Source organism: Mastigoproctus giganteus, chromosome 9, assembly GCF_048544385.1.
Source record: "Mastigoproctus giganteus isolate SK-2022 chromosome 9, ASM4854438v1, whole genome shotgun sequence".
Lineage (NCBI taxonomy): Eukaryota > Metazoa > Arthropoda > Arachnida > Uropygi > Thelyphonidae > Mastigoproctus > Mastigoproctus giganteus.
The window spans coordinates 193,691,924-193,719,564 of NC_143583.1; the positions used below are offsets into that span (position 1 = coordinate 193,691,924).

A 27,641-nucleotide genomic window follows, 5' to 3' on the forward strand; every position below is an offset into this window, starting at 1 on the left:
TTTATAAAGGATAACCGCATATCTGTAGTTTTTGAACTTGTATGTGTTCCGTTTGATGAATCCCAGTGTTTTGAATGCTTTGCTGGTGATTTTAAGGACATGGGCATCGAATTTAGCACTGCTGGAAAAGAGAATCCCTAAGTCGTTAACTTGGTCACACCTTTCGATGATCACAGAGTTAATACTATACTCCGTATTCATTAGTTGTGGAGATCTGCAAGATGAGAAAGAGATAACTTTGCACTTCGAGGGGTTAGCAGACAAGCCATTCAGAGATAGCCACAGAGAGAATTTATTGAGAGCACATTGAAGTTGTTGAGAATCGGTAGTCTCCTTCACTGCTGAGTAGATCTTAAGATCATCTGCATAGAGAGCAACTTGAACATTGGAGGTGTAGATGAAAGAAGGAAGATCATTTACGAAAACAATGAAGAGAAGAGGACCTAAGGGAGAGCCTTGTGGTACTCCGCTTAGTGGTATAAAACAGTCTGAGTTCACTTGATCGATGATAACGCTCAAGGAACGATGCGTAATATAGCTGCGTAGCCATGAGAGCAAAGGGTCACGGATGCCATACAGCTTAAGTTTTTCCAGAAGTTGTTCGTGCGGGACTTTATCAAATGCCTTAGATATGTCTGTGTAGACTGCATCAACTTGTAGGTGGTTATCAAGAGCTTCAGAGGTGTATTGCCAGAAAGGAAGTAAATTTGTGACTACTGACTTGCCACTGCAGAAACCATGTTGATTCTGATCGATAAAAGGCTTGAAGAATTCGAAGAGATGTTTGTGCACTGCTGTGTCGAAGAGTTTAGCCAGGCTGTTTTGCAAGGTTATGGGTCTGTAATCGCATACGTCATTTTTATCACCTTTTTTGAAAATAGGAACTATATTGACCTGCTTAAAGTGATTAGGATACTTCCCCAGCCTGAGAGACAGGTTGAAGATCCGCAGTATGAGGGGTTTCAATGTAGTGACAGTCCTTTTCCAAAATAGGCCTGGAATGTCATCTGGGCCTCTAGTATAGTCATTTTTCATGCTTTTTAATGCCGAGTTTAAATCTTCATCAGTGATAAAGAGATTAATGAGGATATCATCTTTAACAGGTGTGAAGTCAAGAAATGAGGCAGGTCTCAATGTATCATTTGTTTGAATTCTAGAAAAGTGTTTGGCAAACTCTTGAGCAATACTGAATTCGTCAGATAAGAGAATTCCATCTGCGTTTCGGAGTTGTAACTTTCTACTGGTTATGTTCTTATGCTTCATGAAATTCCAGAATGGTTTGATATCTCTGTGAGTAAGCAGACTATCCTGAACTGACTCTGTATACATGTTGTAGGAGTTTAATATGAGAGTTTTCACTTCTTTGCGGAGTTGGCTGAATATTTCATAGTATTGACTGTCACCTGTTTGCTTATATTTGTTTCTGTAGAATTCTTTGGATTTAATTTTACGTATTAGTTCACTATTATACCAGTGCGGGTAGGTAGAGCGTGCGGTAAGATGGGATTGAGGAACAATGTCAGATATAACTGAATGGACACAGTTAATCAGGTTGTTGGTGAGCACATCGATGTCATCCATAGCGTCAGCGAGCTGCTTGTCTACGTTTCTTAGAGCTAGGTTGAGCAGAGGCCAGTCAGCCTTTCTGAAATTGAATCGAGGAGTACGGGAGCTGCATTTGAAGTTATGAGAAGTCACTGTGATGTCAAAAGTAATTGGTGAATGATCCGAGTGAAATATGGGGTTGTCGGTGTGAACATCTATATGAGTAGAGGAAAATATTAGGTCGAGGTAGGCATTTTCTCTGGTTGGAAAGTTGCAAATTTGTTCCAGACCATAGCTGTGAAGCATATTAAAGAGAGCCCTAGTCTGCAGTGATGGAGAAGAAGATTCTAAATTGGCCATTTGACAGTTAAAGTCACCCAAAACCATTGCTATGTCGGCAGATTGAATTAGTGGGAAGATTGATTCCAGCGAGCTTTCTAAGTACTGGAGGTCTATATTAGTTAAGGGAGGTGGAAAATAAAGCAATACTATTAAAACCTTTAACTTGCCAAGATGAAGAAGGCAGTATACTGATTCAATATTTGTGAAATTTGATGCAGTTTCACAGAGTATATGGTTAGAATGTATAATAGCTACTCCGCCTCCACGAGATCCTCTGTCCTTTCTATGGATTGTATATTGTCCATCTATAATCTCCTGATCATCAATATTTATGGAGAGCCAGGTTTCAGTGAGCAGGTAAATGTCGTAAATATGTGAGCCTTGGATTGCTCTGAAGTGGTTTAGGTTGCTAATTATACTCCTGCAATTCTGAAGGTAAACACTGAACAGTTGGGATCTGGGGATTCTATGACGAGAGGAGAACGTAGTATGTGTAGATAGCAGGGTATCTGATTGCTATGCCGGTGGAGAGGAGATTTTGGACTCCCTTGGTGGTCTGTCCGTGAAGCGTTTTACTAGAGCCCCTGATAAAAGGGATCTTAGATTCAACACTTTTTCTGTTTGTGATGGAAGGCATGTTATTATAAAAGATGAGTAGGCGGGACATCGTGTCTTCAGAGAACGGACATCTACTCCGAAACCATATTCTTCTTTAATTAGGTTGATAAGATCTTCAGATTTAGTGGAGGGTCCAAGTCTAGAAAGAAAAATTCGGTCTTTTGTGGGAATAATTGTGATATTATACTTGTGTTTGAGTAACTGAGATTTTTCTGCAGTAGTTACATTCTGTGTTTGATGAGTTATGGCTGGAAGCTTGGAGAAAGTACCTTGAGATATAGATGCTTTAATATTTTCTGACGGTTTGTTCTGTTTTGATCTTTGGTGCGATATTTGAGACTGGCAATTAGAAACAGGTTTACTCACTGTGGCGGCAGATCTACAGACAGGTTTGCAGACCTCATTAGATGTGGCAGCAGTTATTTTTGCATATGTTGCCTTAACTGATGTTGAAGAGGATTCCGCTTGGTGACTCTGAGCTTGTGAAATAGAAGTACAGACAGAACTGTTCCGCAGAGGAGAGTAGGTGGGAGGAGTGGTTCTATTTACATCAGAAGAATCATCTAACAGAGTCTGTTTGGCAATAAATTGCTCAGTTGAATGACTTGAATCATGAATGTTAGCAGGCTTGGGCAAGTTAATATTTGCAGCAGTAGAACTATTGAGGCCGGTGGAAGGTGAAGATCTGGTCTCAGTACTGAGGGCATCGTCAGTTAATGAAGAATTCGTATTCACTTTGAGCCCATTGGTGTCGAGAGTAGGTTCAGAATTCTTCCTAGCTTCCCTTAAGTGGCAAGACATAACTGATGTGAGATTTTTAATTTGGGCGTTAATGTCAGAAATTTCAGCCTGTTGATTAGCTAATATTGTTTTTATACCACAAATCTCCGTGTATAGCTCGCTGTTTCCTTCATTGAGTGTATTAGAATCCAGGAGAATTTCAGAGTTTGCAGTATGAGGTGCACTGATTAGATGAGTTTGAATGAGGATTTTCTGCATAGTGTTAAAGAGTAGTTCCTGGAATTCAGTTGATTGCAGAATACCAAAGGTTGGATTCAGAGTTTCCGTAGGGAAGGAGTTAGCGCTGAGATCTTCTGACAGCACAGATGTTTGAGTTGATGCATCTGAGATTTGATGCGACAACAAAGAAGGATTAGAGGCTTCATCCATGTACGATTCAGAGTCGGTATTTCTAGTTATTGGCATGATATTTGTCTCAAATGTACTAGAGTACGGCATTTCAACTTTGTTAGCCGAAGAGGAGGAAAGTGACTCAGGTTCCGTGCTGTTTGGCGTTGCAACAGTTATAGGGCTTTTCTGAGAATTTCTGAGTCGACATCTATCACAACAGAATGATTTCCGCCGACTTTTATTTAATTTTTTCAGGTCAGAATGTGTACAGTCATTGCATATTAATTGTTTGCACTCAATACATTGGACAATGGGGTCAGAGCTGGTCCCACAGATGGTGCAGACGTTAGAATTTTGACAGGAGGTAGTATTTGTCATATTGAATTCAGTTACTGTAGTTTTACTAGATAATTTAATATCACCACAGTTGTGGTTTAGCAAGCAATAGGCACTGTGACCAGCCGGTCGCCTTAGTTGCCCTGCAGTGAAATCCACAGGGAGCAGGGGACTAAGTAGGGAGGGAAGAACAGAGCGGCTAGGCAAAACTCTAATGCCTGGTCAAGGTCAAGTGTCTGTTGGACACATGTATAAGTTGAACTACAAGATAATGGCTGAAAGCGCTTGTATGGAGTAGCGGAATGAACATGCAGAAATTCATTTAATACTTATCTGTTGTCCGTTCAAATAATACAGTACTTGCACCTGGCAGTCCAAGGGCCTATCCTTATGTGGTGGCACTAATAGGAACTTAATACTTTAAATAAAAAACACACAAAACAAGAAAAGTTTACGGAGCATATCATACAGACAGCCGGACACAATCATCCCCCTAGCGGGCTGGCATCCCCCTAGCATCCCCCTAGATGGAAACACCTATGCTGGAGCTGAGAAGAAAGGATCGAAAAGCCTCACCATAGAACGATAAGGAAGAGCTACATAGCCAGGCTTCTTATAATAAAGTAGTAAGAAGAGCCCTGATAATTCTATTATGCTTCCCAGTTTCGTCGAACTGATCAGACGCCCAAAAAGCAGGCCGGAGCAACTTATTTAATAGCCGTATGGAAAGAAGAGCGAGTTCCTGAACGTAGGAGAATCCCTGTAGAAGAGCAGCAGTTCCTTTGCCGATGAATACTTCCAGTTGGAGCCTGATGATGCCCTATGCTGTCGATGATGAGTCGCCCCTGAACTGAGAAAAGGTAGTGTAAAGAGTGATTCCCTAAGTTAATATGTAAGTACGAGATAATAATTTTAAGCTAGATTTGAAGAGAAGGACTTTAAAAAAATGTTTATTTAGTTGATAGCAGATTTGGTATTGATTAGTATAAAAGGAAGAAAAGGGTTCATAGATGTATGTACTTCATCTCAAGGATAAGTTAAAGCAAGGAAGATTTAGATACATGTACTTGAGACTGGTATGTTCTAAGTTAAGAAGTAAAGGTGTTCTATGTACTTGAAACGTTACAAGATATTAAGATTGAATTATTTTGGAAGGGATAAATTAATGAAAGATTATAGCGGGGATTTATAAATCTAGGACAATATCCATAGAGGTGTTGAGCCCACTGAGGTAATTCCAGTTGGGAAGTTTAACTGTTAGAAAGTAAAAATAATGTTATGAGATGTAACCTAAACCAGAAGGAGAAAAAGCAGAAAGACACGAAGAGACATATTATATCATTTGCTATTAATTTTACATCTTAACACACATATAATGCCAGTTATTAACATTATACCAATTGATGTTGTATGATACAATTCTTTAATGTATATACTGTGAAATAAACAAATTTGTATATGTTTATCATGTGTAGTATTGAGTCATTCTGAATACTCAGCCAGTCCAGAGGAGACATACACGAACCATTATTCCCCCAGAATCTGTGATCTTCTGTGCAGTATACAAGTCAGGTGTTAACGTGGAGGGTGGTAAATTAAGGGGGAAATTTAATTGAGAAATACAAAATTAAAAGTGGTAGGTCTGGAAGGTTAACGGGATTTATAAATAAATAAATAAATAAATAATAATAAAAAAGAAAAAAAAAAGTATTATCCCCCAGAACAACCATCCCAACAAACACCCCCCACACATTCATATCACTGAAGTAATAAATACCGAGTTAAAAAGATGTTTTGTTCTATCGTTCCAGCGGAGAGACTGCTGCATGCCTGTTCAACTACCCCACGGACAATAAACTTCTGTCAAGAGATCTGCCTGGTTCCATGATATCTTTGGATGAACAGTGCGCCCGGGACAGGGGAACCCAGGCTTGTTTCGTAAGTATGTTATGTACGCTTGATTTTATGCTCGCTGTAGAATGAAAACTAAATAATTCAACAAATTTTCAAGGTTTTATTTAAACAGCAACGTTCTCTTCTCTTGACAAAATCCACCCATTTCCATTGCTAAAACGAGAATGAGCTCCAAAGAATGCAGTCTATTCACAAATCAAGCGTGAAGCAGAGAATAAATTAATTAGACTGGGTAGTTTACCATTTCATCCCTTACATTTGTACCACGTACACGTAATCTTCCATAAAAAATTCATGTAGTGAATTCACTACATGAATCTTGTAAGAGAAGTTAGTAAATATAATAAAGGTTTATTAAAGTGTAAGGACTTGAAAAAGAACAGTTTGATTTCATGTAGGGAAATTTTTATGGAAGAGCCTTTCTTAAAACTAGTCTGTGAACAAACAACGAGTCCTCTACACTTTGTTGGGCTCGAGAAAGGAACACCGATACTCCTGGTCAGAATCCCATTTACTCTAATAATGCTTCTGCTATAAGAGTTCTTGAGCCTTTCTACCACACCTTATATATTTTGGGTATTCATTTTCCTGCCACTTGGTCGTCTCACATGAAGAGATAACGAGGGGTAGACGCTGACCCCTTAAAGTAAACTAACTGCGATATCAAACTGTTCTTTTTCAAGTCCTTACCCTTTAATAAACCCTTATTATATTTATTAACTTCTCTTACAACCCGACAATGTCTAATTTCGAAGAAATTTTTTCTTGCACGTGTCATGGAGTAAATGAATCGTTCGTTTCCTTTCTTTGCCCGAAGCTAAATACTGCTGTTGCTCGCCATCTACTTTACACAGTTTCCCTGATGTGGTTCTGCTTTTTTGATCACTTGAATTAATACATCAATACTCCCCACCACCTTCGAGTCAGTATTGTGGCTTTGGCTTGGTCTCTTTGCATTTAAAGAGGTCCTAGTTCGAATCCAGTAGAGGACCCCACCTCCCGCATCAATTTTTAAATGAATCATTACCTATGGCCCTTTTACGTACAAGAGTTAAAATAATACAATTTGAAACCGCTTTTATAAACGTGCATTAATTGCAATAAGTGTTGGAAATGTCCACCTTGTGCACCCAAAACACACAGTTGCCCTGTTTATCGCATCGAGCGCCCCTCGTCTGTCACAAGGCCTGTGAAGTCCTTCCAACAATTGTGGATTATTGCTGTACACTGTTTCAGCACTCAAAATAATCTAGGAGTGACAAAGGTAGTATCCGTAATGAAAGAGGCCTATATGCCCTAACTTTCCCACCCGGAAAGTTAGGGCATATAGGCCTCTTTCACCCATCCTTCTACCTTGATTTAATTTTTACCCACGAATGAACTCTCTTCTCAATTTCTAAGAGTGATGATTTCATCCGATGAGATCACTTCTCTATTGTCGTAGATTTCCTTTCTTTTATTTCTGAACTTTCCTTTGATAGATACTTTTTTAGCTTTAGGCACACAGACTGGACTTCGTTAAATCGATTTCTGGGCAATCTTGACTGGATTCCCATCCATAATTACGTTGATTATCTGTACTTAATCCTCCATTCTGCAATTTCTTAGTTCGTTCCTATCAAATTCTCTTCCGCTAATCGTAGTAACTTCTCTCACTGGATGTCGAACAAGCTTGGGTATTTAATTCCTCGCAAAAATTGCCTCCACAAAAGGTTTTTAAACCTTCAAAGCTAACATTAGCTACCTTTCCCTTTCTTCCCTTAGACGTTATATTAAGAAAATTACTAAATCTCAATATTTTGATTATCTCCACTCAATTGAAGCCGAACTTACTCGGAGTTTTAATTCGAAACCAATGTGGTCCTATCGAGATCTTCTAGAATTCCTATCTTAACTAACGATTCAAATATCTCTATCAACTGTCCTCTTGGCATTGCTAATCTTTTTGCTATCCACTTTTCGAAACTTTGTTCTCCCGAACAACAATGTTCTGTTCCCTGTTATCCGTTTGAATATAATTATTTAAATATCAAAACTAATGACAGTTTTGATAGATTAGTTCTCACTACTAATGATGTCCAGCCAGCCATTTCTGGGATTAAAGGTTTCACTGCTGCTCGTTGTCCTGATATCCTCCCTGCTCTTTTCTACAAGAAAAGTAGCTGGTATTTAGCTCCAGTTCGTACAAATCTCTTCATGGTTTTTACCCTTCAGCGTTCAAAGAGGCCTATATCATCCCGATTTATAAAACACAAGGTGATAAAGCTAAGCCTAATAACTACCGACCTATTACTATACTGAATACAATTGTTAAAATTTTTGAATTCCTACTTTATATCTTAGTTCCTGCCTTCACCCTTTTATCAATAATCATAAGTGTGCTTTTCTTCCCAGGAAATCAATTGTTTCAAATCCGACCTTGTTCTCTCATTTCCTACAAACGAAATCAAATTGATTCGCTTTTCCTTGATATTTCACATGGATTTGACTCTGTCCACATCGATCTTCTGCCGTTCAAGCTTTCATCTTATAGTCTACAATTTGCTAGATTTGCAAATCTTAGAAATCGTAAATTATCTGTAATAATTGATGGTGCTTCATCAATTCCGTTTACTGTTTCCAAGGTGTTCCTCAAGGCTCACCATTGGGTCCGCTCTTCTTTATTGTTTATGCTAGTGATCTGTCAACCTTATTTCAGTCCGTTAATGTAGAGTGGCAACTATATGCAGATGATATTAAACTTTACAAAGTTATTCGTTCTTCAACTGATAAACTGCAGTCCTGTCTTGATTCCCTCTCACTCAATAAAAAAAACTTATTTCTAAACCGGTTAAAATGTAAATTAAGTCGCTTTCGACCGAATCGTGTAGTTAGACCCGCTGTCCTTACTGATTATTATATTGGAAACTCTTTAATTGCAAGTACTGATACGTTCAAGGATTTAGGTGTCCTATTTCGATCTGACCTTCATCCCTCTTCCCCAAGTTGATCACGTAGTATCTCAGACTTCTAAACTTCTTGGATTAATCAAGCGTTCTTCCTCTGTTTTCAAGAGTGACAAAGTTATAATTCTTCTCTACAAGCAGCTTATACTTCCCATTTTTGAATATTATGATATTATCTGGTTCTTACAGACTTGAGAGGATTCAAATTGAATTCATTAAATTCTAATGCTATCGAAATCACATTTCCTTTCACCGTCGAAATTATGGAGCTCTTTGTGGTCGCTTCAGAATCATTCCTCTTCACTCTAGACGACAACTCCATGGGTCTCTTTTTGTCTACAATATCATAAACTTTGTTATGGATCCTCCATCTCTTCTTGAACAAATTCCTTTCACTGTACCTTGTTTGAACTCTCGTTACAAAACTAATTTCTCACTGCCTGTCCCTCGTACTCAACACTTACTTGGCAATCCTCTTTTCCGTTTCCTTCGGGTATTGAATAATTATAGCATTGATTTTACACTTAATCCATCCATGTATAAGAATTTGCTCCTTACTCTAAATTTTATTTTCTGTAACTCAGCGTTCTCACCGTTAAGATCCGTGTGCCCCGTTGTGTGAGAAGTCTGTTCGTGTAAATAAATGCGAGAAAGAACTAGGCAAGTTCTTGGAGTGTATAGATGGGTGAATTGTGTGGTTTATTAAAGCTGATGCTATATAAGATTTCTTTCTTGCGTCATTTGCCACTACTACTGCTGAATTTTTCATCCAGAATCAATGAACAAAATTTTATATGCCTTATATTATCCCTCCCTTTTCTATGTATAAACTGTTTCTCTGATTCACAGTATAAATGTCTCGACTTGCTTCTGACATATAAGATACACTCTCCATCATTCCAAGTGGCAAAAGTTTTCTCCAAGCATTATCAACAACACAAAATAGAATAGAGCTATTTACAAACTTACGTTTATCTGTGATCTAATGTTACATCTCAACATCGAAGATAAAAGACTGAATTTCTAAATACCTCAACCATAAATAATACAACTAAAAGGGGCACTACTCGTGAGCGAAATAGCTTCTACAATTAAAATAGCTCCTTAAATCAGTAGAGTGAAGCTGTTCACTCTGCAGTTTGTTGGCTAATTTCAAGAGTATTCTAAGTGCATCAGTCCAACTGCTGCTGCAATAATTTTCCTGTTGTCTCATTAGAAACATCAACTGCCACTGAACGGCTCACTCTTAAGGAAACTTTTAATTCCCAATCATGTAAAGGACAGTTAATCTCTGGAGAGTTCTGTTGCTGTAACCAATGCATGAACTCACTAATTTGTTCTGGAAATGGAAAATGCAATTTTAAAGGATTACACCGCTGCCTATTAACGTTATGGCGAAATCGTCCTCATTAGTGTCATCAGATCGAACAGCATCACAAGACGTTATTTATTCTTCACAAGACCACAGGATGGCCTTGATTTTCCTTTAATATCCCCGTAATTCAACCGAACCAAATCATCTCACACAGAAGTTTTCGTCAGGCTACCTGGAATGGCGTTGATAGAATTTACCCTATAATCTTAAGGGGTGAGGCAAGTGAGTGCATTGAAACTAGTAATGAGAGCATCACTAGACTCGGGAGTGATTCCGTTTGATTGGAAAAGTGCCAATGTACCTCCAATGCATAAGGGCGATTCTACGAGTGAAGTGGGAAATTATCGGCCGGTTAGTCTAACTTCAGTAGTAGGGAAAATCATGGAGACTATAATCAAGGGTGGAATTCTAAAGGATACTCAGCATGGTTTTGTAAATGAAAAAAAATCGTGTTTAACTAATCTGGTTAGCTATTTTGACAGAGTCACTCAAGAGCTGGACTCAGAGAATAATTTCGACGTTGTTTATTTGGATTTCAGCAAAGCATTTGACTCAGTCCCACATGGGTGGTTATTTTATAAGCTGGAACAGGTTGAAATCACAGGGAAAATCCATAGATGGAGAGCACGATGACTTCAGGGTAGGAGGCAGGGGATTGTGGGGTTCCCCAAGGATCAGTATTAGGACCCACTGTTGATTTTGATAAATGACATCGATGAAGAGATAGAGGGCGTGAAGTCTAAATTTGCAGATGATGTAAAGATTGGTAGAGTAGTTAATGATTGCCGCCAACCAAGCAGAACTTCTTCAGAAAAATGGCAGCTATGCTTTAATCCATCAAAGTGTAAGGTATTGCACCTGGGGAACAGTAACCCCAACATAGCTTATACACTTGGTGGAGTTTAACTAAAGCCAGTAGTGGAGGAAAGGGACTTGGGTGTAACGATACGGTCATACATGAAGTTTTCTGATCACTGTAGAATTTTGCAAGGAAGACCCATGGTGTCCTATCGAACAATCGCTAGTAGAGATAAAGACGTCATAATCCCATTATATAGGGCTATTGTTAGACCACACTTGGTGGAATACTGTGTTCAGATATGGAGACCGCACCTAAAGAAAGAAATTGTACCTTTTGAAAGGGTCCTGAGACGGGTAACTCGTCTGGTGAGTTCGGAAAAATGGCGTCCATATGAGGAAAGACTTCGAATATGTGGGTTGCAGAGCTTGGAATCAATAATCCTCAATAATCTCCTTAGAGGAGATTATTGAGGTGTTTAAGGCTCTGAGAGGCTTAAGTAAAATGAATAAGGACGAAATGTTCACGGTTATAAATGATTTTAGACAAGGGGCCATAATATCAAGTTACGGGGGGAGTTCTTTAGACTGGATTGCAGGAAGTTTTATTTTATTTTGTAAATTACTGGAATAAGTCACGGGTGGTGGGGGCTGACAGTCTGGGGAAATTCAAAGGTCAGCTGAACCTAAGGGAGGAAGGAAATGCATAGGTTGTCCATTTCCTTTTCTCTTATTAATTTGTTTTTATTTTTATTGGCTGGTGCAGCATAAGTCATAGGCTTCCTTGCACCATGTGGCCATTACTAATACTAAATGCATAGGAATCTCGACTGATTTAAAGCCAATTAAGCAAATGGTGTTTAGGTTGGCTGAAGTAGATCATACATAGAGCCAACATAATTCCCCGGGAGCACACGCGTTTGAGATCACTTTGTCTTATTCATAACAACAGAATGTACTCTACACCTATTCCATTTGATTTGCCAACTTCGAGTTGAAAATTCCCTCATATGGCGACGCCATTAAATATTCTGTAAAAAGAATAAAAGTTTAATGAAATAAACGTTACCTTTTGAAATAACATTGCCTTCGTTTATATCATAAAACATTTATTAACTGAGAAATAAATATTTTCTCTCTAAAATGTGTCTAATTCTTTTCTCTTTTTCTGTAGAAGGATGCCAGGGTATGTGCGCAACTTTTCTGTTATGACAGTGCCTCAGGATATTGTGTCTCTTTCCGTCCTGCAGCAGAAGGTTCTTTGTGTGGAGATAGCCAAGTAAGAAAGTACATGAATGATCGAGACTAATTTTATTTTCTTAATTCTATAGAAGTTCCTACATTATTTTAATATGAATTGTAAAATTCGGTTTTTGCATCTTCGATTACTCACTTAAAACAAATATGTGGTCTTTAACAAAACGCATGAATATCTTTTTACATGCGAGCATTCTTCTTGGCCAATCAGAGATGCTGCAGAAGCTAGTGCCATTTATCTTGTGGAGAAAATATTCATCATTCTCCGTACAACCATAATTAGTTCCTCGTGAAGCGTTTGTTGTCTGGCTCATTTAAACTCGCTGCAAAAAGGAGGAAGTTTCAAATTAATGCAATTGTTTCATGTTTATAAAATTCTTTGTTGGGTCCTCGTAAGCTAATGGTATTTTAATTGGATTTGTCATAAGGTGTAAATTACTGTTTCTGTATATTAAAACGGTAGTGGCAAAAGGAAAATATGAGGAGTCTATGGTGGACCGAGAACGTTCTTGGGCTCTATTAAGTGGAGAGACAACTATGTGCCCATGGACACGAGTTCATTAAGTGAAGTATTCAAGAGATTTATCCTGGAATTCACAAATCCATTTGTTCCACAAAATGAGGATGCCAGAACAGATGAAAAAAGCATCGGACAGACCTTGATTTATATGAGCATTTGGATAAACGCGAATCGCGTAAGATTTGACTAATTCTTCCTTGTTAAAGAAATGCACATGGTGCTCTTAGTAAGATTATAAAATGCATCTAAATTTTTTGCTATGCTCTAATCTAATCACCAAAAACTTCAAATCATTAACAAATCACACTTGATGCGAAATTGCAAAACAAACGTGTGACACTACAAAAATTACCCAAGTCATCGTTGTTTATTTAAATAATTTAACATTGCATAACTTATTATTTTAGCCAAGATACACGAAAAGATTCCACTGACCGTTAGACCGCGACATGTCAGAGTTATGTAAAATAAGTGATATAGCGATCTCTGAGAACAGTCCATCAGAAAAGCTACTGAGGTGGTATACATTCTGTTATAAAAAAAGGGCTACAAGTTAGTGAATCAGCCCGTTTAAAACGATAATAACAACTTCTTTAGACTCCGGGAGAGTTCCTAGGGCTTAAGAGGCGTCAATCGCCTTGTGGATTGAGATAATGGTGCAATTGCACTAATAATATCGTAGCTTGATGCTTTCTGCCTTAAACTTTTATTAGTAGAATGTCAGATTTGAGAACGCTGTGCGCTTTTTATTGGTATTGAAGAGAACGATCTTGAGACAAATGTCAATCCACAAAGTGGCGAAGAGAATGTTAATTTGGGGAATGGAAAGAACGCAGCTAGAAGAAGAAATAGCAATTTAGGGGGATACATTGGTAGCTGAAGAGAAGTTAAATTACGCCAATTCAATAACTGTTAACTTAGACCTGTTACTGGATTGTGAATAAATTTTCTTGTTTTTAAGAACTCATTATCAGCCATTTTCATTCCACTGCAGGATGAAGGCCTCTCTAACAACTTTCCAGTTCCTTTTGTTTTGTGCAATGGCCACACATTTACTACCCACAAACTCATAAATTTAATCTGTCCATCTCCGTCGTTGTCTTCCAGGTTTTATCTTAGCTCCTCTTGGGTACCATTCTGTTATTTTCTTAGTACATCTGTAGCTTGAGGCTTTCTGCCTTAAACTTTTATTAGTAGAATGTCAGATTATTTGAGAACGCTGTGCGCTTTTTATTGGTATTGAAGAGAACGATCTTGAGTGTATTAGAGCTATGTGTCCTGCCCAAGACCATTTTAGTTTAGTTTTGATAAGAATGTCCTTTACTTGAGATTGCTAATTAATCCATGTGTTTCTCTTCTTATCTAACAGTCTGATTCCCAATATAATTCGTGCCATTCTTTTGGTGAGTGCCCAAGTTTCACTTCCATAAGTCATGGTGGGCAGTATACATTGGTTCATTATTTTACGTTTCAGACAAACTGGGATATTGCTCTTCAGTATGTGACTGTATTTCCTGAATGCTATCCATCCAAAGTTTATTCTTCTCTTAACTTCCAGCCATTTATCATTATTACAGCTAATAACTTGTCCCAGATAAGTATATGACTCCACCTTTTCAATTACTGCTCCTTCAATCATTATTTCCCTTTCTGTGGCATACTTGTTCATCATTACTTTCGTTTTAGCCATATTCATCTTTAGTCCGAAATCCTTACCAACTGTGCATAAGATTTTCCTTACCAACTGAATAAGATTTTCCTCTAATTTTTGGGATCGTGGCTTATGACCACAATGTCATCTGCAAATCGTTTAGGTACTCTCCATTCACATTGAGTCCTTTCTGCGACCAGTCTAATCTTCTGAAAGCTTCCTCAAGGGCAGCAGTAAACAGCCTCGGAGATATTGTGTCTCCTTGTCGAACTCCTTTCTCGATTTTAAATTTGCTACTGTCTTTGTCTAGTCTAATAAAAGGACTAATAGTCTTCTCATATATTTTCTTCAAAATCGTAATATATGGGGTATCTATGCCTTATCTTTCCAGTACCCGAAACATTGCCTTATGCTGCATAGAGTCAAATTCCTTTTCGTAATCCACAAATGCCAGGGATATTGGTGCTTTATATTCATTTGATATTACGTGAAGGTGATCCATAGTTGAGAATTGAATCCTGTCCTAAAGCCAGCTTGCTCTTTCGGATTCTCATCTGTTAATAATGACCATTGTGAACAACTTGTAAATGTGGGATAACAAGCTAATTGGTCTATAATTTCCAATTTCTGGTTTATCTCCTTTCTTATGCAGCAAAACTGTGATTGCATTGTTCCACTCATTGGGCGTCACACCTTTTCTAATGCATTTTGTGAAGAGTCTTGCCAGTCTTTTGTGTCATGTCTCTTCCTCCCAATTTTAACAACTCTACAGTAACTTCAACCTCACCCGGGGCTTTCTGATTCTTCAACGCATGTTCTACCTCATTGGGAAGGATATCGGGTATGTCGTATGTGTTGCTAATTTGCGATCCATCTTCCCCACTGCTGGCGCTATTCCCTCGCTCCTTTTATTTTTATTTTATTTTTATTTTATTTTTAACATATAATATACACAACAGGCATTCGCCCAGTTAAAGTGTATAACAGACCAAAGGTTGTACAAAACATAAAAATAAATGGTAGACTAATATACTTTGTACAATGAAAGTTAATTCAAACGGGAAAAGTCCAATTCACAAAAATAAAAAAGATATTCATGACGTCAAGTCCAGCGCTATGTGAACTCGCAGAAAGCAGTTTGCTGCAGGAGACATCATCACACACACATACACGAATTAATGAGGACATCTTTAGCCCAGAACTCATCCGTCAATCGGTCAACTTACTCCGAATAGTTCTGTGAAATTGTTTCTTGTTCACAGCCATATCCAAGTCAAACTTGTTCATGAGTGCCAATGTTCTTTTGAAGAAGGAGTTCCTGGATATCTCTAATCTGGAGTTACCGATGTGGAATGTAGTCTTCTGTCTAGTAGCCACCACTGGAGCGTGAAGGTCAATATGGCACAGAAGATCTGGCAGGTAGTTGAACCAGCGAAGATGTGGTACAACAATTTGAGATCAAGAGCAATTCGTCGAGTTTCCAAGTTTTGAAGCTTGAAGTAGGAACAGAGATTCCGGTAGAAGATTCTGTGGTAAAACATGGGGTTACGTCTGGAAAGATAGTGGATTCTCTTTAGTAGTCTTCTGCTATTTATAAGTACACCGTTATTTTTCAGTATCATGTGACTTGAAAATATTCGATAATTTGGACTATCCATTTAGTCTGAATCTACAAATTATACTTTTGTGTCCTAATGCGCAACACACTCCAAACTATTTAATGAAAAAACTTTCGAGCCTACAGACCAGTAAAGCTCCTGGAGTTGATGGAATATACCCTATAATCTTAAGAGAGGCGGCAAGCGAGTGCATTGAACCATTGAGGCTAATTATGCGAGCATCACTAGACTCTGGGGAGATTCCCTTGGATTGGAAAAGTGCAAATGTATCTCCCATACATAAGGGTGGCTCTAAAAGTGAAGTTGGAAATTATCGACCTGTCAGTCTGACTTCAGTAGTAGGGAAAATCATGGAGGCAATGATCAAGGGTGGAATTCAGGATCATTTGGATCGAATTGAAATTCTCAAGGATACTCAGCATGGTTTCGTAAAGGGAAAATCATGTTTAACCAAGGTGCCTTTTAATTTGCCCGGTCTCATACTATCTGCAGCTAAAACTTTCGTACAAAACAAACACATTGATTTTTCCAAGCCATCTATAATAACACTCGTGAATCCTAATGATAAATAGGATGAATCGTATTTTCTTGTCTTGGGAGTTCTACCTCCTTGTTCCCTGTTGCTTGTATTCCCACTACCTTAACTTATATCAATGGATTTTCTCTTATAACCAGTCAAAAATTTACCCATTCGTCTAAAATATTAGAACTAACTTTATATTCTTAAAAAATACAACTTCTAAATTTGTACTAACGATTATTATCAGTAAGTAATCACGCCAAAAACAATAAAAAACAATCGCACACCACATTTTCAACCATGCAACTAATGCTATACTCTGCAATCTACCTAATATTATATTTATGTTATGTTAATTACATTTCTGTTAAACTTTTCGCGCCTCCTTTTGCACTAATCCGCGCCTCCCAGTTTGGAAATCGCTGCACTCCACTGAACAATCGCTCAGTCCTTTCCTCGTTCTCAACACAAATAAAAGACCCAGTGTACAACATTTCTTGCGGTGATTGCGAAGATTTATGAAATATTCCGTCCATTTGGAGTCTGGAGAGGTTAGATTTCAATTGTTTTTGGGGGCTGCTGTTATTATCTTCGCTATATTCGGTGAATTGTTCGCAGAAGTTAATTTTGCGAGAAACACGACTCCAGACTCGTTGCAGCCGCTTCGCATGGAGAAAACAAAGTTTGCTATTGAGCTATCCTAGAATCGAACAGTCTAGATCAAGTTTCAGAAGAATATGACAGTAGGAGACAGATGAAGCTTTGAGCATGATTTATTACTGCTTTTTCCAGTTCCAACTGCCCTTTTTCGTTTTGAATTTTCGGAATTAAAAGAAAGATTTATGTCAAAAACTACTCCTAGGTGTTTGTGGAATTGAGACGCCTGCAATTTTAGTTCTACGTGGTTTGGTTTTTTTTTTGTAAGGAATAAGTTATCTCAGCAGATTTTGTTCGCACTGATAACGAGATTGAGTTCTTTTATATACCTGATGAATTCATAAATTCTCATCTTAGCTAACTTTGCGAATCTCATCATAAGCTTTAAAGCATAGACCTTCAGTAGCCTGCAGTAGACCTAATTGAGAAATGCCTATTGTGGTTGTGACGAGAAGATATCTGCGATTTAGGTTGTACTGTAGATAGGTTACCAGTGAGAAAATGATTTGTTAGTATCTCGACAGCACCTTTGATGTCTAAATAAAAGACATCGCATTGTGCCCTATTTTTAAACACAGTTTGGTAGCGCGCAATGTGTTAGCTAGGCTTGTTGTGGAGTCCTCTCTAGGACCAAAATGCAGGTTGACAGGTGCCTTAGCGAAGATTGTACCTTGTAGGATGGCAGCATGATTTTATCAATAATTTTAGTTATTACTAACGAAACAGCAATTGGTCGATTGCTTGTTTAGAAATCAGAGTAATCCTGATAATTTTCCATTGCCTTGGATGGAATGGCTGGGTAATTAAACTATGAATGCCATCAGGGCTTAATTGGTTAATCAGCAGGGCTTGATTAGGAGACATTTCCTGCTTCACGTGATCTGCTTTTTTGTAAGAATTGAAATCTATGCTTCATATAACATACTTTTGTTTCCCATTCTACAACTTGATCATGCTGAAAGGTAGCTCTTTTAGACATGGTGTGCATTGATGCCCAATTTTTAGCCTTCCTAGAGTTACTTCTTCTTGTCCGCTTTTCCGAAAGCTGGAGAGCCACAGCTTTGGATCTGGTTTTATTGGTAAAGTTTGTTCCCTGGATAACGCTTCAGATTATTGACCAACTATTGTAACATGCTTTACGGATGATTGGTTTGAAATCGGTATATGTAACTTTAGAAGTATCTGGTTGTTTGGTGGCAAGATCTGCTTTTTCATTTCCTGCTATCCTAGAATGACCCGGGATCCAGCAGAATGTCAAAATTTGGTTTGACCGATTACGTGCAAATAATTTAGAATGTATTTCTTTTATTACAGGATGAGAAGAGTTGGTATTACTGTTTATGGCAGAGACAGCACTGAACGAGTCATTGTATACTAAAGCAGACTGAATTAGAAGTTCAATAATGTGATCCAGAGCTAAGTTTATAGCATAAAGCTCAGCAGTGAAGATACCGCATTCTACTGGTTACGAGACAGAAGATTGTCGCAGCACCTACTTGGGGAACGTCCCGTAGAGGTTCCTACATCCACACGATATCGCGAGGTTCTATTAATAATGCAATAAGCGTAGATAGTTCATTTTTTATGCTTCTCACATTTTTATTCAAAACGTTGAGATGCGCATATGTACTAAGTGGCAGGTTGAATGATGGACTGCGAGGCATTCTCTAGCTTTACAAACAGTTCAAGCAGATTGAGAATTAGCTTTTCACTAGTGTTGGTGACCGTTCCATAATACAGCGTGACGAGTACACCATTTGGCCAGATATTGTCGTGTGTCACAATTCTGAAAGAGGCGTAAGAAGTGGGATGATTGGTTTTTAGTTTGAAAGCTCTAAAAGTAGCTGATCCAACTTGCTAACAAAGATATTATACCTCGACTATTTCGATTTCAGCACACGAGTGCATATTTCGTATTTTTGTAGATTGTTTTGATAGTGCAAATACAAACTTTCAGGTTTCTGTTAGTTATTGATCGTGGTGGGATACGGCTGGATGTTGCGAGAAAGCTCGATTGCGTTCACTGAGAGAAAGAGCTAGAATTTGCAGATCCCAATGTGTTTTTCATTTTTGCTTGAAATAAGTCCTGTGATAAGGCATTTATTATTGGCGTCCAGCACGCGGCCTGAACTAGGGCTTAAATCAATGAATTATGTCCACTTTTGAAGGCAAGATTGCATTTTTACTTCTTCCATTTCAGGTTTGCAAGAATGGAAGGTGTGTTGCAGAACACGAGAATATTATTCCGGACTATACACACGTGACCCGTTCTTTTGTCAATCGTGTGGGCACAAATAACCGAGGACCCCCGAAGATATCGACAACACGACCCTCCACACGACTACCCCCAGTTCCCACCAGAAGGAGTACCATCCCACCCCGTCGGTTCCAGCAGAGGACGACAACCCGACTAGTCTTCACCACACGCTCTACTACGCCATCCTCTGTGGGAAAGAGAGGTAAGAAATATTCGGAATTATTCTCGAAGCACTTCATGTCCATTTACGATTTGGCACAAATTAACCTATTGAAAGTGTGGACTGTTGCATACAGCAAACCCGTCCACTAACATATTTGTGTAGTTATACAATATAAAACGTGTAGTATCGCCATTTTTGTTTCCTTTTCACAGTTCCAGGAGAGAGAGAGAGAGAGAGAGAGAGAGAGAGAGAGAGAAAGAGATGCCGCATATGAATATTAACGAATTTAAACATAAAACTTTAGTTGCCCAAAGCACTTGAAGATGTTGCCATGACGGTGGGATATCCTTTCCGTTACATCAGCCTCGGGTGCTAAAATGATCCCAAATCGAAAGCATTTTGGTCAACCTTTTCTAGAAGAAACTGAAACACTTCCGAGTATGATATTGTGTGAGCTACTTGCTGTTCAAACATCTTTATTAACTGTTTATTCACTTTGCCAAAGTTGGGTTTTCCATCTCCCCTTAACTCGTTTAGTGTGGAATTGCTCTAAATAGTTACAAGTCACGAATCTTGGATATTTCTTAACTCGTCTGTCTCTCATTAAAGATATAAAAGGGGGTGTGTTGAACAAAGAAAGAAAATTGAACGGCTTTTTTCTTTAAACTGCGGTGGATTATGGGTTATTAATATAAATATTCTCCCAGCAGATGGAGCCACTTCATTTGTTTTATTTTTAGATGTGGTGATTTCTAGCCGGGAAGTCCTCCTCTATTATTAGCGTCTTTCTTGAAAAGGTAAAGAACATTTTACGTCCAAAAGAAAAAAAAATCTGTCTGGCCCTCTGTTTCTCAACAAAATGGCCCCGAAGGGAGAACAAGGGAGTCTTAACTGGGCAGATTTATCTGCGACACCAGTAATTGACATATCTAAAGCTCTTTAGGGTGAAGCTCCACATTAATGAAAGAAGTTGATTAACTAAAACGAATTCCCATGACGAGTGCAGCTTTTTCTTAACTTAAAAGCCGAAATCTAACAATTCAGTTAAATAAGATCGTGGTGTGGATAAGGCTTATTGTTTCCCCCTACGCCAGCTAAAAAAATTAAAGCTGATAACAACTCAACTCTCAGGACGGATTTATGTTTGGACCTTTTAGAAAGATTTGTTGAGCATCCCAAATATCATCAAAATCGGACTAATAGAAATGCTACAATTATTATTTCTCTGTCCGTCCGTCTGCATGTAATAACTTTTCCCAGTGGATGGATTTTATATTTCGATCTGTCGCCAAAATTTCTGTAAGAAAGATTTTTCGACCTTTCTATGTTTCATTAAAATCATACCAATTATTATTATTTTTTTCCTTTGGAATGTAGCACTTAAATAGTTATTCAACTAACTTTTTTTAGGGTTATTTTGTAGCATGTGCAAACCCTAGCAATTGATTTTTGCTGAACAGCATAATTCTTCGCATTTTAGCTGCAGAACGTGTCTGTTAAATAAACTGGCCGCGACCCACCTATGATGGTGGCGCGGCTGCCCCACTAACCCCCTTCCCTCAAGAGGAAAGTCCGCAGCGAAAACGCTGCGGAGTTTATCTCTACACGCGTCCCTAGCCCTATCAAATTTTCGTGTACCCCTCGTCGCGAAAGGCGGTTTGTCTGTTGTGAGGGGAAAACCGGAGTCAATCCCGGTGGAAAACCTCACGACCACGGTTTGAGACCGCCAAACTCAATGCTGAATGCCCCTGGGAAAATTCCCACGAGGGTAGTAGCTGGAATCGAACCTCGATCAGCTATTCAGCAAGCCGGCAACGTTGCCACAAGACCACCGTGGCCCCGTATGCTCTCGCTTTAATTCCACTATTTCACTTCACGTTTCTCGCAAGCGTGACGTCATTGCTTGGTGTCTTCACATCAGAAAACTGGGTATGATAACCAGACTGGATTATTTTTTCTTTTGAAATAAAATGTGTCCACGGTTTTAAGAATTACTTCTACAATGGAGCCACGACTATCTCCTATAAGCAAATTTTAAAGTCAAAAACCATGAATTCGTGCAAAACCAATATCCGACGCGGTACGAAGACCTCAGCAGAGTAGTTGAACCTTTTGTCTTCCAGTAAGAACTGAAGTCTACAGAAATCTTTTCTCCTTTCATCCCTTCTTTATTTTTACTGTAATTTATGCAGAAAGCTGAGTAAAATAAACTATAAAACTCTCATTTCGAGTATATGGAAAGGGGAGGAGTGCCTTATGTAACTTAAGTCCGAGAAGAGCACCACCTTCTGAATAATAGTAATTGGAAGGTGGGTTGAGTGCACAATCAGGGTTCATTGAATTCAGATCGACACCAAATTTTCTGGGCTTGTGATATTTGATTCTTGGAGAGGTTTCATTTTCAATTCTTCCCTACAGAAACATTGCTATAAATTTCGAACAGCAGCTTCAATGTATAATTTTAAGGATCTTTGTATTCCCCAGATTTTATTAGTAAACACCTGTTGTATTTATAACAAATTTTTTTCTAAAACTCTTAATCTAAGGGTTTTAAAGATTGAAATCAATTTCCCACCATCCGGTGTATTTAGTTACGAAAATCCAATATCAAAGCGAAACAGGCCGCGGGCCGGAAAGAAAGAAAGAATCTTCTCCCCCCCCCCCCACCTTCATTACTTATCAACTCGCGTAGGTGAGGGAATTACAACTTATGTCAAAATAATCTGGAGGCCGCCGTAGCCGTAGTGGTCAGGCGCGCGGGTGCATAAGTACACGTGCCTTGAGTGACCGGGGTTCAAGCCCGTGACTACTGAATACGGTGCTGTTTCTTGTATTCTGTCTATTTGTGAACTCCTCTGACCGTTTGGTCGTCCCGGAGTATAAACAGAAAATTTATTTTGACAGGGTCCCTCAAGAGCAGCTTGGAATCACAGAGAAAATCCTTAGATGGAGGTTGTGATAAATGGTTATTCCTCAGATTGGGTAAGAAGTGGGGTGCCCCAGGGGTCACTATTGTTTTTAATTTTCTTAAATGACATTGATGAAGGGATAGCGGGCGTGATGTCTAAATTTGCATACGATGTAAAGATTGGTAGAGTAGTTAATGATCACGCCAAGCTTCTTCAGAGATGGTCACAAAAAGGGCAGCTGTGCTTTAATCCAGCAAAGTCTTACGCCTGGGGAACAGCAACCCCAAAATAACTTATACACTTGGTGGAATTGAACTAAAGCCGGTAGTGGAGAAAAGGGACTTGGGTGTAGTTACGATACGGTCACACTTTAAGTTCTCCGAGCATTGAAGACAGGTTGTAAGGAAGGCCCACGGTGTCGTATCGATGAGACAACACTTTGATTACACTGAAGAGCCAAAACATTATGACCACCTACCTAATATGACGTTGGTCCTCCACGTGCAGCCAAAACAGCTCGTACTCGGCGAGACATGGACGCTACAAGATTTTTAAATGTCTTGTGGTATCTGACACATGACCAGCAGATCCTTTAACTCCTGTGAGGTCTGTGGTTGAGACACCGCAGATCGGAGTTGCTGTTAACAGAAACTACAGATGCTCGATGGGATTGGTATAAAGTGTATTCGTGTCAAACCGCACCAGGGGATCCCCCATCTCCGCGTAGTATACATTGTCATGTGAAACAGAACACGGTTGAGGCCAGAGATTTAAAAGTGTATGGATATTGTATGAGTGTAGTGCTGTGTACCGTTGTTCATGTGGTCATTTAGCCGCTGGGCCCACACTTGGCCCCGTGGAAGCAGATCAGGTACACCAGTATTACAGTTATTTACTCTGGCAGGCCCTGCCACCTAATTTCCTGAGATTTCAGTGGCTAGCGCCGAGATAGGTTTTAAATGAAGATTAGGTTAATTTTTCACATTGAAGTTTAGCAGCTTGCAGTTGGGACATTCACGGTCGGTCGGTCGGTAAAGGTAGAGTGTGTATATGTGTGTGTGGGGGGGGGGGGAACAGGTAGAAGTATGGGAACGAAAGAGAAGACGATCCCAGGAGTGTCAGTGGAGTAAGCCCTACCAGGGGAAGAAGGGAGGGGATGAGGCAGAGGCCCATCTTGTCCCCCTCCCTGTCTAGGGATGGGGTTTTAAAAGTTAACTGGGCAAGGGTGTCCAGTTCAGAACGCCAGGCGGCGTGCTACAGCAGAGCTGCTGTGGTTATGTCCAGTCGTTGCGTCGCACATGGGAGAAAGAGTCCCGTCCAGAGAGATCATTGTCTAGTAGAGTCCGCATGGATGTTCAATCCTGGGAGAGAGAGAGAGAGAGTGAGGTCCCACCATAACGGTCATAGTCTGGTTCAGTTTGAATGCTCATGTGCAGGGAGCCCTGGGCTAACGGCATTCATCTTTGATTGCAAATTTGGTGAGCGCGCTATATTATTATCAGCAGTTTATTTCGCTTAGGAGAACACTCGGTTATAGCCACTGGCTAGGGGTGATCATACATAAACAACTATAAAATACATGATATCTGATTTATAAGTACATTTTATCTGGAATATAAAATATTTGAGTTATTTATTACTCGCAAAGGCTTTTACTACTGTGAACTGGTAAGAACATAATACTGTGATAATTGAAGCTTACCTTCTGCTTAAACACACACAAGTGGGAGTTTCACCATATTTACAGCCAAACAACGTGACAACAGGAATGACCGCGATACAGTAAAATAAAAATTTGAAAGTTCTATTTTCCAGCAATCTTCTTCTTCTGTGTGGGGGGGGGGGGGGGGGTAGGACAATCCTGACACCTATTCCTTGATGAGGTCGGGTTTCCTAAAGCCCAGTGGCTCGTGCCAGGCCGAACAAGGTGCTGACACTGTGTCCTTACATTTCTATTTGCAGGTAAGAGTTTCTGAGGACTTCCTTTCTGTAGGATTTGCAATTGTAGAGCTTTTCAGGATTGATATTGAGGTTGTTCAATAGCTGGATGGTGTTTGTTGGAAAGAATCTTCCGAGGCTATCCAACTGCGTAAATGCCGCTTTCAGTTGTGGTTCCTTCTCTGCAACTCGTCTTGGTTTTTCGCCAGATATTATCATCCAGTCGTCCCGTTAAAAGCTCAGCGAGGGTCATTATGTTTCTTGATGTGATTATTTGTCTCCAGGGTGTGACCTCTAAATTGGAGTATAGTATAGCTCTTGAGATGGTAAAAGGTTTAGCTGAAATTCTGTTCAGCCATCTCAAGAGCCAGTATTCGAGTCCTAGAAAGGCTTTGATACCGCTTTCGGGAGCTGAAAACCAGATTTGTGCCGCGTATAGGAATAACACATCTGTTGATGTATTGCTTCATCAGACCGGGGTCTCTGATTCCGGTGAGCTCCTGCCTGGTTGCCCGAAGCGCCGCGTATGTTTGTTACGGACGTATGCGAAGTGCGAGTGGAAGGTCAGGCCTTCGTCCCACTTGAGTCCAAGATCGACGAGGATGCCGTTCACAAATATTTCCAATTTATTTGTGAAAGTCATTTGTGCCGTATTTTTTTTAATTCAGCTGCAGCCCGATACAATCTAGATACTCTTGAAGTTCTTTTATTTTAGTATTAGCCACTTGGTTGTGGTAGTCAGCTGATTTCTGATCTCCTGAGGTAATAAAAAATTTGATATCATCGGCGTATGTGATGAAGTCCTTCTTGTTCTGGGCTAAGTAGGGTTCTTCATCGAAGCTGTCCAGGAGATGGTGTTCTCGGTCCTGAGGTAAGTAAGTTAGTCTGGTGATTAGAATTCCACGTAGGTCGTCGTACAGCGGGCATTGGTCCATCAAATGTTGCCAGCTCTCGCGTTCCTCACATGGACAATGTGGGTCCTCCACGAACCGAAAGGCTGCAAGTTTTTCATTGAAAGGTCCGTGACCTATCAGGAGGTGAGTGTAGCCAAGGCGGTGATTTAGGGTAAACTTTGTGTATGTCCGGAAGAAATTTCCTTGTCACTTCTCCTTTGGTGCAGTTTGTCCACCGGGTTTGCCATTCTTGCTTCAGATATCTCAATAATCGGGTGTGTTTTCGTTTCTTTCTATCATTTGGAGGTTCGAAGGTGTACCCCATGAATGTGACAGGCCACACCTGACAATCTTCAAGTCCAGCGAGAACCCCCGCGTACTGACAGTGTAGCATGCGCGGGTTATTGTTAGAAGAACTGATCTCTGGATTGAATCAAGAATTCTTTTGTTTACGGCCATGGCTGTCTTGCGGAACCAGATTGGAGCAGCATATGAGATTGCTGGTATAAATGTAGCCTTATAGTACAGAGAGTGAGAATGTGTGTGTGTTCGCTTTTTCAGGCCCCAGTCACGTCTTGTAACACGGGCGACCAGTGCAGAGTAGTTTCTAATTTTTATTCTTAGTTGCTTGAGATGAGGTTGGAAGGAGAGATTGTTGTGAAGGATGACACCTAGATATTTCATTTGGGTGGTAAGCTTTATCCTTTTCCCTTTTATAATTAATTTGCGGAGGTCTTCTGATATTTAATAATAAGGTTCCTGATGGCTTCGATTGTTGACAGTCCCGGCCTGAAGCCATATTGGTTTGCTGTGGAGTAGTATTGTTGAATCCGTTTGTATAAAAGTCTTTCAGTGACAAATGGGCCTGGAGTACTGGGGTCCATAGTTTAACAGATATTTATTTAAAGTATACCCAGTAAAATAAAATAAAATAAAATATTTCCAGAAGCTTTCGGAACTCGTGTCCCTTTCTCAACTGACAGAATTTTTTTAAATACATTACAAGCAAACTGTGGCACGTTACTCATTCGTCATTGTTGTAGCACGGACGTGTGCTGCCTTGCGCCAGTGATCATCCATCAATAAAACGGTTGTCTCCAGGATTGGATGTATACGCATGCCTTTCTGGCGATTTAATGCCTTAGGGTTGTTCATTATGTTTAGTGACTCTAGCCATAGGCGGTGGCGAAAGTGTCGCGCGTGGTCCACTATCTCAAAGTCGCGCTTGGGGTCAAGATCGTGGTTGGTAGCCCAAAAATGTTCTGCAAGCGCGGACTGGTCAGTTTCGGCAAGCCGGATTGCTCTGTCGTGTTCCGTGAGGCGATCCTGGAGACGTCTCGATGTCTCACCTACGTAGCAACTGTTACAGGCCCTACAGGTGATACGGTACACTACATTGCTGCGTAAGACAGGTGTGACAGGGGTCTTCACACTGGAGACAAGTGAACGTAGGTTCCTACCTGGTAATTGTACACATTTTATGTTGTAACTTCTCAGGATCTTCGAGATACGTCCTGACACTCCTGGATAGTACGGAATGTAGGCGGATGATATGCCGACTTGCTTCGGAGGTCTTGGGTTGGAAGTAAGTTCTTGTGCCTGTAACAAGCATCTGTTTAGTACATGGGATGGATAACCGCATCTGGTTAGGTCCGCCTTCACACGGGAGATCTCGTTACGTCTAATTGTGTCGGTGCTGGAATGGCTCCAGGCCCTGGAGAACAGGGTGCGGGCAGTGCTATTGAGATGGCTTGGAGCGTGGCCGGACCCGTAGTTGGTGAATTGACCGCACCACATGGGTTTGCGGTATACTGAGGTCTCTAGATGTGGGCCTACGCGATGCACTAGCACGTCCAGAAACGGGAGCGAACCGTCCACCTCTGATTCTACGGTAAACTTGATGAAATTGGATAGAGAGTTGAGGTATTCTAGTAGTACCGTTTCAGAACCACGTGGTATTATGGTAAAAATATCGTCGACATATCTACACCACGTTGTAATAGGTGTAGGTGGGTTCTGGTGTATCTGCTTCTCCAGATCTTCCATGGCGATGTTAGCTACTACGGAACTGACAGGGGCACCCATAGCAGTGCCATGTACTTGTTTGTAGAGTGAGTCTTCAAAGGTGAAGATGCTGCTAGAGAGGCATAGGTTGAGGGCGGTACAGATGTCATCAGTGGATAGTGACGTCCTGGATTGGAGGCTTAAGTCGCTCTCAAGGAGCCTTCTGGCGCAGTGCACGGCCTGTTGGAC

The 27,641-nt window shown here is 39.9% G+C and overlaps 1 protein-coding gene across 2 annotated transcripts in view; it reads left to right on the top strand.

Annotated features, from left to right (window-relative positions):
- The window catches only part of LOC150080992 (A disintegrin and metalloproteinase with thrombospondin motifs like), a 95,158-nt gene that overhangs the window by 59,385 nt on the left and 8,132 nt on the right, over window positions 1-27,641 (top strand). For both annotated transcript variants that reach the window (XM_090382149.1, XM_090382150.1), the window contains exons 12-14: window positions 5,784-5,910; window positions 12,179-12,283; window positions 19,429-19,687. In XM_090382149.1, the coding sequence (XP_090238275.1) occupies window positions 5,784-5,910; window positions 12,179-12,283; window positions 19,429-19,687 (491 nt within the window). The remainder of the gene's footprint in view (window positions 1-5,783; window positions 5,911-12,178; window positions 12,284-19,428; window positions 19,688-27,641) is intronic.